General features: G+C 36.3%; 1 protein-coding gene across 1 annotated transcript; it reads left to right on the top strand.

Annotated features, from left to right (window-relative positions):
• The first annotated feature begins 1338 nt into the window (after nucleotides 1–1338).
• Nucleotides 1339–4688, top strand: LOC21392991 (protein NSP-INTERACTING KINASE 1). Its single transcript, XM_024168525.1, has 11 exons — nucleotides 1339–1716; nucleotides 1835–1967; nucleotides 2064–2135; nucleotides 2222–2365; nucleotides 2466–2537; nucleotides 2636–2695; nucleotides 2776–2873; nucleotides 3011–3157; nucleotides 3270–3611; nucleotides 3701–4080; nucleotides 4199–4688. Exons 1-11 carry the CDS (start codon nucleotides 1611–1613, stop codon nucleotides 4517–4519), a joined length of 1875 nt encoding a protein of 624 aa, XP_024024293.1. The 5' UTR covers nucleotides 1339–1610; the 3' UTR covers nucleotides 4520–4688.
• The last annotated feature ends 9480 nt before the right edge of the window (nucleotides 4689–14168 follow it).

Below are 14168 nucleotides of genomic sequence, written 5' to 3'. Positions count from 1 at the left end.
TAGAGCCAAAACATGGACAAGACATATAAAAGATGCATGATAGAGAATATAAAAACACGTATCATATTGCTTCTTCTTTCTTTTTTTCTTTTTTTTTTTTTTCTCTTGGTAAATATTAATGGATTGTAGAATCAGGTTCAAAGGATCACCAACAAATTAGTATATACCAATAGAGCTTCTTAAACAGCAAAAAATGGCATTAGTTTAAGTTAAGCCTCATGATTTAGAGAGAGAGAGAGAAGTGTCCTAGAGAAAAGAGGAAGAAGCGTGGCAGCTTTTTTATTTTTTATTTTTTTGCTTTTAAAACTTTTTTTCTCTTTTTGAACAATTTTTTTGGGAATGACTGTCTGCTGAAGGTGGAGAGTAGTGGAGCATGTGTGATTGTTTTTTTTATTTTATTTTTTATGGTGAGCTCGTGGAATCTACAAAGCATGCCCAACATTTCCAGCCAAAAGAAACCAACTTTACAATATATAAAAAAAAATTACATGTACATCATATCATATATATTATATAGTATTCTTGGGGATATATGTTTAAACACAAAAAAAATAATAAAAAGGTATATCAACAAAGATCCTCAAGGCTAATAAGGTAGTGGGTGACCAAATGCATCATCAATCTCGAGCCCCAATTTTGGGTTTCCTCGAGATGCTCACATTCTCGTTTCCTTAAATCGGAAGATGTTGTTGTTGTTTTTGTGACTTTACTTGGATGGTCATGCCCAGGGAATGTTGGATTTCTCACAGTCCCAAGCAAAGGCATTTCTCTGTTCCGCACATATGCATTATATACACTCTTCATTTTTTGTGTCTAGTGAAAATTGAAAAAGAAAGAAAATGTTACATCCAATGCACGGCTAATCAAATTCTGGCGCTTTATTTAAATGTTGTATTTCCATTATTTAACACTGATTATATAGTCCGTACTCAAATTTAAATGAAAGAGAAACTAGTATTGGACAGACGATCAATAAAACAGAAAAATTAAGACTTAACAGATTTTAACTTTATAATTGACCATATGTGGAAGAAATTTGGGTTCCATACGTGGGTAATGAATATGTTTATCCTCTCGTAGTTTTATTTCTCATTCTGAACTTTCTTTTTATTTGCTTTTGAATTGAATGGAGCTCTCACAAATACCATTTCTAGGTCAATTGCATGATTGCACCAAAGAAGATTTCCTATTATCTCCTCATCTATGTGTGTTTATGTATTTATTTATTTTTTAATTTCTTTTAGATTCTACCTAAGATTTGGTTAAGTTTAGTTCTGGAAAGACACTAATATAAAAACATTTTATTTCTTCACTATTCTCTTGGCTCCACGACTGGCATGCTGGTCTCCTTTATGCTACTACTACCACCAAAAGAACCTGGCTTTTTCTTTTTCTTTCTTTTTTTTTTACTTGGGTCTGAGTACAGGGAATTTGTGGTTAAATGTTGAATGGGATTGTATCATGGAAATAAAAAGTGTCCTGATTTAAAGAAAAAGCTGAAAACAAATTGAAACCAAACTTTTTGTTTTTTGGGTCTTCTCCCTAGCTTCAAAGCTTGTCAGTCATCATAAACAGGATTCATCATCAGGGTGTTTGTGAATTTGAATGCAATGGGAATGAGAGAAATAGAAGCAGCTGCTCTGTGGTTTTTGGCCTTTCTTTGGTTTTGGAGTTGTGCAAATGGAATTCTTTCTCCCAAAGGAGTGAACTTTGAAGGTAAACTCTTGAAAAAAAATAAAATAAAAAGATACAAAAGTTTAATAACAAGGAAGGATATATATATATATATATATATATATTTTCTCATCTGGGTAATTTGCATTGTTTGTTTCAGTGCAAGCTTTGATGGGAATAAAGCATTCTCTGGAGGATCCTCATGGTGTGCTTGAGAATTGGGATGGTGACTCTGTTGATCCATGTAGTTGGACTATGGTCACTTGCTCTCCTGAAAGCTTAGTCATTGGCTTGTAAGTTGTTATTTCTATATCTCAAGATTTAAAAATTCATTCCAATGGAATAAAAAATCTGAAAATTTGAGGCCTTTGAAATTGTCCTCTTTGCAGAGGCACTCCTAGCCAAAATTTGTCTGGCACTCTTTCTCCAAGCATAGGAAACTTAACAAATCTCCAGATTGTGTAAGTGCCCAATCTTCACAATTTAGAATTGCTTTTGGTTTTTTCTTTTTCAGGTATTGATATTCTGTATTAATTTGCTTTTTCAGGCTTCTCCAGAACAATAACATTAGAGGACCAGTTCCTCCAGAGCTTGGGAAGCTCCAAAAACTTCATACTCTTGATCTGTCCAATAACATGTTCACTGGAGAAATTCCTTCCTCTCTTGGTCACCTCAGAAATCTTCAGTACTTGTAAGAATTCATAAAAGCTCAAAGCTTTTTTTACTACTGGAAAAATATATAAATTTATTCTAATTCTGATATGGATGGATTGTGCTGTAACCGGATTTAGGAGGCTCAACAATAACAGTCTCTCTGGAGAAATTCCAACGTCATTGGCTAATATGACCCAGCTTGCCTTCTTGTAAATCTCTTGGCCGTTTCTTTCGTTATTTTTTTTTGAATAAAATATGATTCTCAAGTATGTTCTTTCTTCTCATTCTGTTATCTTCTGGTTTTCAGAGACATGTCCTACAATAATCTCAGCAGCTCTGTACCTAGATTTCCTGCTAAAACATTCAAGTAACTCTCTCTCTCTCTCTCTCTATAGAAAAGAATTAAATGCAAAACTTTTTCACCATTATTCTTCTTGCCCATTTCAGCATTGTTGGAAATCCCTTGATCTGTCCAACGGGATCTGAACCAGTCTGCAATGGGATGGCACTCATGCCAATGTCAATGAACCTGAATAGTACTGAAAGTAAGCAAATTTGAATTACTCTCCAACGTTTTCTATAACTTCTTGCATTTATTACTTCCAACTTCCATATGTTAAAAGTTTTCAGTATGTGTAATTTTGTGCGGACTCTCAACTCAGTTTCTTTTCTTCACAATCAGCTCTGCCTTCTGGCAAGCCTAGAAGCCACAAAGTAGCCCTTGCCTTTGGTTTGAGCCTGGGATGCCTATGTCTAATCATGCTTGTATTCGGAGCTGTTTTGTGGTGGAGGCATAGGCGCAACAAGCAAACATTCTTTGATGTTAAAGGTTTGTTAAGTAAAAATGAAACATGCTAATAAGACATTATATTTATAAAAAAAAAAGAAAAAAGAAATGGTCAATTCCTTTACTTAAAATCCCGTGTGTCATTGAATTCCAGACCGGCATCACGAAGAAATTTCTCTCGGAAACTTGAAGAGGTTCCAGTTCAGGGAACTTCAGATTGCAACAAACAACTTCAGCAGCAAGAACATACTAGGAAAGGGTGGTTTTGGAAACGTGTACAAAGGGACTCTGCAAGATGGCACTCTTGTGGCAGTCAAGAGGCTTAAAGACGGCAGTGCACTCGGAGGAGAGATCCAATTCCAGACCGAGGTCGAGATGATCAGCTTAGCGGTTCACAGGAACCTTCTCAGACTCTATGGATTTTGCATTACACCCACAGAAAGGCTTCTAATTTATCCATATATGTCCAATGGCAGTGTTGCCTCTCGTCTAAAAGGTAAAACAAAAGTTTTTTTTTTTTTGCTATGACATGAAAGGATCACAATTCTTAGTTTATGGTTTTAACTCGTAAGTTGATATGAACAGGAAAACCGGTATTGGATTGGAGCACCAGGAAGAGAATTGCGCTAGGGGCTGCGAGAGGGCTATTGTACCTTCATGAGCAGTGTGACCCGAAGATAATACATAGAGATGTGAAGGCTGCAAATATACTGCTGGATGACTATTGTGAGGCTGTGGTGGGGGATTTTGGTCTGGCAAAGCTTTTGGATCACCAAGATTCACACGTGACCACAGCCGTGAGAGGCACAGTCGGGCACATTGCTCCCGAGTATCTCTCCACCGGACAATCTTCTGAGAAAACGGATGTTTTCGGGTTCGGCATCCTTCTACTCGAACTCATCACAGGCCAGAGGGCACTAGAGTTTGGCAAGGCTGCTAACCAGAAAGGAGCCATTCTTGATTGGGTTAGCTTACTTTCTTTGAAACTGTACCATTTAGGCCCATTAACTCATTAGCATAAAAGTACTCATTTGCCAATCTTTACCACTTCATTTATGTGACGTTGAATTGTTCTCATCACAGGTAAGAAAGATTCATCAAGAAAAGAAGCTTGAGATGCTAGTAGACAAGGATCTTAAGAGTGACTATGATAGAGTTGAGCTTGAGGAAATGGTTCAAGTGGCTCTTTTGTGCACTCAATACCTTCCGGGTAGAAGACCAAAGATGTCTGAAGTGGTGAGAATGCTTGAAGGCGATGGGCTTGTGGAACGATGGGAAGCCTCGCAAAGAGTCGAGTCAACCAAGGGCAAGCCTCAGGAGTTCTCGTCCTCAGACAGATACTCTGATCTCACAGATGATTCTTCACTACTAGTCCAAGCAATGGAGCTTTCTGGTCCAAGATGATTTCTCTTCTAAAATGAAAATTTTACCTCCTTTATAATCAAACCGGGCAATATCTTAGGAACATATTATAGTTGAAGCTATTAAGTTAAAAATGAAAATTGAGAGTTGTTTTTTTTCTTTCCTTTTGCTGTATATCAGAGATCCAAAGGTTTTGATGTTTGTACTGCAATTGTACATAATATTGTTTCGCGAAGCTGATAATGTAATCGATATTCCTCTTTTTTTTTTTTTTTTTTTTTTTTCAGCAAATAACAAAACGTTATCTATTGCCATAAATGAAAAATCTTAATGAACCTCGTGTTGGAAAGGAATAGGAACTATTGAGTCCAAAATCGTCAAGTGTTTACTTCTATTCTTGGGACTTTGAGGACTCTTTGTAAACGTAAACTCAGGATAGATTGAATAGATTTCTATATTGCAATTAATCAAATGCAGCCACAAAAGTACGCACATTTTTTTGAAGCCAACTTCAAAACCAATGTCCAAAAATCCTATGCTATGCTTTCCTCAAGGAAACAACATCGAAATAACTTACTTTGAGCAAATACAAACATTAGAAGGGCGGTAATCACCAGAACACAGAAAGCCACTTAGATTCAGAACCTAAAAATGATTAGAGGAAAGTTAAGCTTAAAATCTTGACATGTTCTGAAGCACGCCTGGTTTGCCGGATTAGTTCTTCCGGGATCGTTGCAATGTCAATCCCTTAAGAAAAGGGCATTTGAAAATTAAACACCCTGGTGTATCAGTATCTACGCAAAAGCTGCAGGCTTGTGAGGCTGCTAAACTCTTCAAAAGCATAAGCCATTGGCAGCATCATAACATAACCAAAAAGCGCCAAGCAGCTTGGTTTGAACAGGATAACAGATCGAAAGGGAACTTGAAACTTTGCGGCTATTGGAACGCCTTAAGAACAAGCTCCTTCGCGCCTTTCGCAGATAAGAAGGCGATCCACCGAAGCAAAATGGAAATTGTCCGAGGGGGCGATGAGTAACAAGGTTTTACTTCTCAATTGGCCCACTACTTTTGTTCAGTTGAACTCGATGAAGGATTTTTGGTAAATGTGATCCCACCTTTCTACTTTGTCCAACGTCATTGAATTACAAAAGATGTTATCATAAAAAAAAAAAGCAACGTGTGAAAGGCCAGTCCATTTGTCGTCTTCACTTACTTGACAAGGCACTAGTCCTCACAGCCTATTTTAAGGAAAGGTGCACAAGGATACTGTCTAACACATCTCAAGGCAAATTGCTAATCCTATCCAAATTCATAATTCCTCTTTTTTTTTTTGTTTTTTTTTCAATTCTCCTGGAAGGTAAACTAATCAAAAGATCTTAGCTTATAGTAGCAAAGAAACAAAGAAATTATGGTCTTGTTCGACTCAAATCATATTTCTATAATATTTTTTCTTATATAAATTTAAATTTAACTTTTTTACTACAATATTTTTCTCTCACATACACAACTTAAGTCATAATTTGAGTTGTGCAAATGAACACACCCTATATTTAGAATTTGAAGTTATATTCATTTTTTAGGATTGTTTTTTTTTTTTTTAATGCAAGCCAGCCTTAATTTATTTATGTATGTATTTATTTATTTATTCTTTTGGTAGTATATAAATGTTGATTTCAGCTGTCCACCAATTTGACTTGTATTATTGATACACGCTAAAAGTAAAGTCCAACTTTTCAGAAAGACTTTACTCAAAAGAGAAAAAAAAATTTTTTCCATAAAAAAAAAGAAAATAAAAAGACCTCTATAAATTGTTGTCCATTCTTTTATATAGAGTAAGGGTGAAAGAATTGAGCCCGACCCCAGCTAACCCGATCCAACCCGAAAATATAGGGTTATAGATATATATATATTTTAAAAATCGGATTCAAATAGGCCCAACCCCCAATGTGCGGGTTGGGCCGCGAGGCGGGTAGCATTTAACTCGAGTTGCCCGACCCAGCCGTTTATGAATGAATACCCATAGTTTGTAAGTTGTAACCCTAATTTCCCAAATCCTTCCTCGCCTCCTAGTTCACTTCAGCCTCCCTCGCCTCCCAAACCTCCTAAATCCTTCCTCGCCTCCCAAGTCTCCGAAATCCTTCCTCGCCTCCGCCTCCATCTCGCCTCCACCTCCATCTCGCCTCACCCTCAGTTTCGCACTCTCGATCATCCTCAGTCTCGCACTCTCTCGATTTCGCCTCCCTCTGTCCCTCAGTCTCGATCTCGCCTTTGCCTTACCCTCAGTCTCGCACTCTCACCTATCACCTCCCCCTCACCCTCAGTATCGCACTCTCGATCTCGCCTCCCTCACCCTCAGTCTCGCACTCTCTGGATCTCGCCTCAGTCTCGCACTCTCTTGATCTCGCCTCCCCCAGTCTCGCACTCTCTCGTTCCTCAATCTGCGTTCCTCTTCTTCTTCTCCGCGCCTCTTATTTGAACAGATTATCTGAAATCTTCATTGAAGACAATCGGCAAGAGACTCTAAACTCTCCGTGCCTCTTGATTGAAGAGTTTGTTTTTTCCTTTCTTTTGGCTGATTGCTCATTGTTGAACATGGTTTTCTTAATTTTGATTGCCTGATTTGAGGTTTGTCTAAACTTGATTCTAAACTTGCTCATTGAACAGATTGCTCATTGAAGACTCTAAACTTGATTGCCTGATTCGAGGTTTGTTTCCTTCCTTTCGAACTTCGTTTTGCTTTTTTTTTTCTTTTTTCTGATTTCTGAATTGGTTTTCTTTTGCCTGATTCGGGGTTCTTTCTGAATTAATTTTCTGATTTCTTTTTGCTTTTGTATGAATGTTTACAGGGATGTTCTTTTTTCTGATTGATTATTGATTATATTAATTATGTGTTTATGCCATATTGATTATATTATACCATATTGATTTTATTGATTACAAATCAAATAAGGTTTCTGTTTTTGTTTCCAAATCTTGTTTTTGTTTCTAAATCTTGTTTTTGTTTACAAATCATATTGATTATATTGATTACAAATCAAATAAGGTTTCTGTTTTTGCTTCCAAAATCTTGTTTTTGTTTACAAATAATATTGATTATATTATTACAAATCAACTTCTTTTTGTTTTTGTTTGTGCCATATTGACTCTCGTTTGATGTTGGTACTCATTTTTGATAATATTGAGCTTTAATAATATGGTACTCGTTTGTTGTTTTCAAAATCTTGACTCTCGTTTGATGTTAGTTTCTGGTTTTTTGTTTCCAGCTGAGGAAGAAGAGTGAAGACTGAAGAGGCATTTTCAGTCTATAGTCTATACTCGAAAAAGGTTAAGAAGAAGGCAAGGCTAAAACAGAAAGGTTAGTTTTTTTATTATATTTTTTTTTGTTTTTTGTTTTATGTTTGTTTTGTGATAACTGAGAACTGAGAAATATTATGTTTTCATGAGAATTGAGATGAACTGGTTTTAGGTTAATCTCTACGCTTAGTCTCAATCATATGTTATTTATTTTTTAGGTTAATTTGTGTGCTAGATGGAAAAATTTATCATCCACCCGACACAAACTTCTGAAAGCACTTGTTAGTCCTCTGCTGAAACAGAAAGTGACCAATGTCAGACCAAAAATCCAACCTCCGTCTCTGTGCCTAAAGAACCCATTACCTTGCCTACTCCCACACCCAGCCCTGCCCCTGTACCTATTTTGGGCACTGAAATTGAAAACAAAAAAAGAAGAGGGAGACAGTAAAAAGAGAAAGAAGTCACAAAAAAAGTCTCTTGTTTGGGATCATTTCAAAATCATAGAGGGTGAGGATCCAGATGAGCCTAGGTGTAAGTGTATCCATTGTGGGGCAACATATGCATGTGATAATAGGAGACATGACACCAATAGTATGAAGGTTCACATAGAAAAACAATGCAAGAAATACCTATATAGGATCCAAGATAAAAAGCAAAAAATTCTGAGTTTCCAAACCAACACTAAAATTGGCAGTAATCTTGTTGCTATAGGTTTTAACAAGGAGCATTGTAGAAAAGTGTTAGCAAAAATGGTGATTGTAGATGAGCTTTCATTTAGGTTTGTTAAAGGTGAAGGATTTAAGAATTTTTGTCAAGTGACGCAGCCTAGATTCTCTATCCCCTCCCGTGTTATGATTGCCAAGGACATTTACCAACTTTTTTTGGAAGAGAGGAAGAAATTGAGGACTGAATTTAGTAAGGGCAGCCAAAGGATTTGCCTAACAACTGATTGTTGGATATCCTTGCAAAATATTAATTATTTGTGTCTAACTGCATACTACGTTGATAGTGAGTGGATTTTGTAAAAAAAGATTATAAACTTTTGTCAAATTTCAAGCCATAAGGGAGAGAGTGTTGGTAAAGTCATTGAGTCATACTTGCATGCTTGGGGTATTGAGAGAGTCTTCACTATGACTGTTGATAATGCCTCCTCAAATGACTCCATGATTACCTACTTGAGAAGGAAGATTAAGGGGTGGAAAGGGGTTGTTTTAGGTCAGAAATTTCTGCATGTTAGGTGTTGTGCCCATATAGTGAACTTGATTATCAATTAAGGTTTAAAAGACCTACATAATTCCATAGCTGCCATTCATAACGCTGTGAGGTATGTGAGGTCTTCTCCGGCTAGGTTGTTGAAATTCAAGTCATGTGTGGAGCGAGAAAAGATTGAATATAAAGGTCTTGTAGTCCTAGATGTCCCTACTAGATGGAACTCCACCTATATGATGTTAGATGCAACCATTAAGTTTTAAAAAGCTTTCGAAAGATATGAAGAGGAAGATGACAAGTTAATGTCTTATTTTCGGGAAGAGGACGGGGGAAACAGAAGATTGGCCCGCCACTTGATGATGATTGGGAGAATGTTAAGGTGTTTGTGAAATTTCTGAAAACTTTTTATGATATAACTTTGAAGTTTAGTGCGACTTTGAATGTCACTTCAAATTCTTACTTTCATGAGCTTTGTGAGATGCAAAACCAGCTATCTGAATTAAGCAAACAAGAGGATTCAATGCTTTCATCCATGGCTGCGCGTATGAAAAAGAAGTATGACAAGTATTGGGAAAATGTTGAGAATATAAATTGTCTTCTCTTTGTGGCTGTTGTACTTGATCCTAGGTACAAAATGGATTATTTGACATATTGTTTCTCTATAGTGTATGATTCCCGCACTTCTGAAACATTAGCAAAGAATGTGAATGATACTATGTACCGGCTACATGCGGTTTATAGTAGGGACAAGGGTGAATCTGTGGCTAATGAATCTGGTGGGGAGGTGACAACAACAAGTACAAAAGAGGCAAAAACAGACGCAGAAGGAAAAAGGTGTTTGTGAAGCTCCTTTGTTAGGAAAATGAAGGAGAAGAATGTGAATGAGTACAAAAATGATGTGGACAGATACTTGACAGACCCTATGGAGGATTGATAAGTGCATGAAAATACACCTAAATTGTTCATAATTGCCAAATAAATTAAGTTTTAATTAAATATTTTCGTGGAATTAATATTTTGTGGAAGTATTTGATTCTAATTTAATTTAATTTATTTTGTAGGTAAATAAGACATTTGGGCCAAAACTAAAGAAAATGAAAATGAAGCCCATCAGCAGCCCAGCCGTACGCCAGCCGAGCCGAGTCGCACGAGCTTCCCCGTGCTGCCACGTGTCGCCATTTGGTGCGTCACAGGTCCGTGGGACCCAGCTGTTCCCGCGCATACGCGCGTTTGGCGTGCACGTTTGCTTCCACGGGTGAGTTCACTCCACGCGCACGTCAACCAATTTGCCATCAACTTCTGCGTGGGTCCCAACATCCAGCAGCCCTCCAATCGTCTCTCGCCATGCGTCCCATGGGTCCCAGGTGCTCCCTCACACACGCGCGTTTGGTGCACAACTCCTTCCGCCTGGGCGAGTTCCTTCCACGCGAGTGTCTCTCTTCTTCCGCGTGGGTCCCGCGTGCAGCATTTTCCTCCCACAGCGCGCCACGTGTCCCACCCGTTTGGGATTCTTCAGCTAGCAATCCGTTTTGGTTCCGTTGGATGTTTCAGCATTCACTCAGATTAAAGCCTTGTAAATCCAATTTATTTGGGTAAAACGTCCCCTTATTTGTGTTTATTTGCTGAGTGCTTTTTAACATCCTCAAAGACACTATAAATTAGAGCTTTGTTAGAGGTATTGGTTGTTAATTTTTAGCTTAAGTTTAGACATTTTCTTCTCTTTGGTGAGGTTAGAGAGAAACCTATATGTGAAGTGATCTTGAGTGAATTTTGATTCTCCATTTGTTCTTCAATGTTTATATATTTTAGTGATTAATTTTCTTCTATCTTCTTCTAATTTCTCATATTGATATATTTTATTGTCAACTTTTATATAAATCTAGTCAAGCTCTTTTTATGTGATTGTTGCATGATACTATATATTGATAGATAATATTTTATGAGTAGTCTTTTACTGCACTATTGCCAATGGTATATTGTCGCTCTTAGATTTCTCTTAAGATGATTTTTCCTAATACTAAACGTAAGAATTTTACTCACTCAAATACATTTTAATTCACATGTTCTTCAAATATATATTTTCTGATTGTTAGTTTGGGATGTGAAACTTTCAATTGAGTAATCTTGAAGATCAAAATCCATTCGGGTGAATGAAGCATATAAGAGAATCTCGACGCCTTACTGGTTTTAAATATAATTTTCTCCTATATTTTTCTTAAACTTTAACTTCTCAACAAAAATTCCATTCTCTTTTATTTTTACTTTATTATTTATCTCCTAAAACTTTTTATTTGCTAATCTTTTCTTGTTCAATTTGTCTCCTCCTTGTGGATACGACCGCCCTAACTGTGCTACCGCGACCGCTTTATTTTTAACACGTTTGGGCATAATCAAGGATCCAACTCGATCAAATTTTGATGTTTTAGATTGGTGGATGAATAATGCAACTAATTACAAGGTTCTCTCACTAGTTGCAAGAGACATTCTTACTATTCATGTTTCAACAGTAGCCTCAGAATCTATTTTTAGTACCAGAGGCCACATCCTCGATCCCTTTAGGAGTTCATTGAGCCCCAAGATGGTGGAGGCATTGATTTGTACACAAAATTGGCTACGTAGTCGTGAGCACATCAACCTTATTGACATGGAAGAGTTTAATGAATATAAAGATATTGAGTCAAGCATTGTTTTTACGTTTTACTTGTTCTTTTTTAACTTTATTTGATCTCCTTGTTGTTTATTTTGTTGTCCTAAACCTGATTCTAATGATTTTTTTTGTTGTGTTTTCTTTTTAAGATTTACCAAATTCTGTTGCAACACGTGAGGGGCAAGCTGGGAATGAAGGTGCTATTATTCTGGATTAAACTGTTTAGAGTGGACTAAATTGCTTATTTTGTTGAACTATATGGACTGTTTATTTGACGTATTGTTAATTTTATTTCTAGACTTTATTGACTAATTAGAAGTATGTTTGATGTTATGTTAATGCTTATGGACTATTTATGGACTTTATGCTTTTGGACTGTTAAAAAATGATGTTTTGGACTCATAATTAACTTATTTATCTTTCTGGGGATTCACAGTTTGTGTAAAAAATACTTGTATGCCATAGTTGTTGAATTATGACATTCTTTATGCATTTTGTGATAATTGGAAAAGCACAGATTAATTGATTAAAAAGTGATCAAGTGGTCCTTGAGATCACCCTTACTTTATGCATATTGTGATAATTAGAAAAGTTCAGCCATGGGCAGAATGCCTTACATTACATTTGGGAGAAGATGCAAAGGATTTCTGAAAGATGGCTCAATAATGGAGTTTTTCAACAGCCCATTAGAGACCAATATCACCACAGCCCATTAGAGTCTAGAGAAAGCAAGCCTGTCACCCGAGTAAGCCGAGTAACCCGAGCCTACTCGAGGTCACCCGACAGGTTACGGGTTTGTGGGCTTATGAGGGTGTTACGGCCTAAAATTTTCCCAACCCGCACAGTGCGGCTCGGCCCAATTTTTTAGCCTAACCCAAGCCTTCCCGGCCGAATTACACCCCTAATTTAGAGTACAATATTGCTCTTTATTTGTTTACATGCAATTAGTAGCGTAGAGAGACTTTTTTTCCCCTGAACGTAGAGCAGAGAAATTATTAAACAAAAATAATAGTGTAGAAATTAGAGATGTCAAAATGAGTCGGGCCATATGAGCCAGCCCGTAGCTGACTTATTTGACCTGATGCTCAGGTCGGTCCGGGCATTTGGTCGTCCCATGTAGGTTTTTTCATTTTTTTGTAATTTTACAATATTAAACATAGGCTTTGAAAGTAGGTATTTAAAGTTTGCAAGAGAAAATTACAAATTTTACATCTTTAAGTACCCGACTTACTAAAAATACCAATTTTAAAAAAATTCTACTCCTTGACTAGTTGTAGTCTAAAAAATAGAAAAATATGGATTAATGTTAAGGAGTAGAAATAAAAGGGGACACCATTTCAAGTGGTATTTTTAAAAATTGGCCTTTGTGTAATTATTTCTAGCCTGTGTAGGGGCTGTAGGGGTAGGCACTATATTCTTTCTAGTGGGCCCATCCAAACTGCTCCGATTTTTTTTTTAGGAAAGGAGAGGAATGTATCTTAAAAGTGTATGAGTTAGGATTTCTACCCCTTACTTTTAATTAATATCATTTTTATTTAAATAACTAAGGTAAAAATTCAGACTCATACACTCTTAAGGGTAAATTATGCAATTCTCTCAGTTTTGTATCATGTTCTTTTTGCGTTTTATTTTTTATTCTTACGTACTGGGCAAAGGAGTTCCATGCCCCATTCGGAAAAAAAAATGAGAATTACTGCATGAGTTTGGATCTTTATCTTTTAGTTTTAATAAATACCATTTTATTAGTGTAATTATTTGACTAAAAATGTTATGAATGAAAAACAAAAGATAAAAATCCTGACTTATACTGTAATGACTGAGAAAAATCCCAGACTTTAAATAATACAATTTATGTATTTAAGCCAAGGATTTTCCTAAAAAATATTATGTTATATTTTGTGACTGAAGGATTTATAGAATTAACATCTATATTCCTAAATTCTGTAGCAGATTTCATGCTAAGTTCATGTTTTACGATCTAGTAAATTTGATTGATAAATTCTCACCGTACTTTAAGGCAGAAGAATTTTCCGTACACATATAGTCTAAGAATCTTAATTTCAAGAATCTCCAAGCACAGCACGATGTTAACAGTATATTAAAAAAACACGCTGACATTTTAAAAGAAGAAAGAATCCTTAATTGCCAGACAGTTAGGTTAGAGTCACAAGAAAATTTCTTTTAGTAGAAGGATACAATGTGAGCTCGGGAGTTGACACTGTCAGTAGTAATGTCATTCCCAATATAATGCAGAAAAGTTAAATTTAGAATTTGTTGAGTCTAGAATAAATTTCAAGACTTGAAAACAGTCGAAATAATGTGCGAGTAAGAATTTAATGTGATATCAAAGTAGTCGGGGAGTAATATTAAACTGTAAATAAGCAGTAGAAAAGGAACCGTCGAAAACTAGAATTTCCTATCGGCTAAACACTTCCTTACAGTCAGTATAAATTTTATCTGTTGCAAGGGAAACTTAAGAGATGAAACAGAAGTACAAGGGGTAGGTTAGAATTTGGTTGGATGAGATGTGGTTGGATAGGG

Source organism: Morus notabilis, unplaced genomic scaffold (genome assembly GCF_000414095.1).
Source record: "Morus notabilis unplaced genomic scaffold, ASM41409v2 Scaffold85, whole genome shotgun sequence".
In the NCBI taxonomy this organism is placed as follows: domain Eukaryota; kingdom Viridiplantae; phylum Streptophyta; class Magnoliopsida; order Rosales; family Moraceae; genus Morus; species Morus notabilis.
This window is presented reverse-complemented; position numbering and strand designations above follow the sequence as displayed.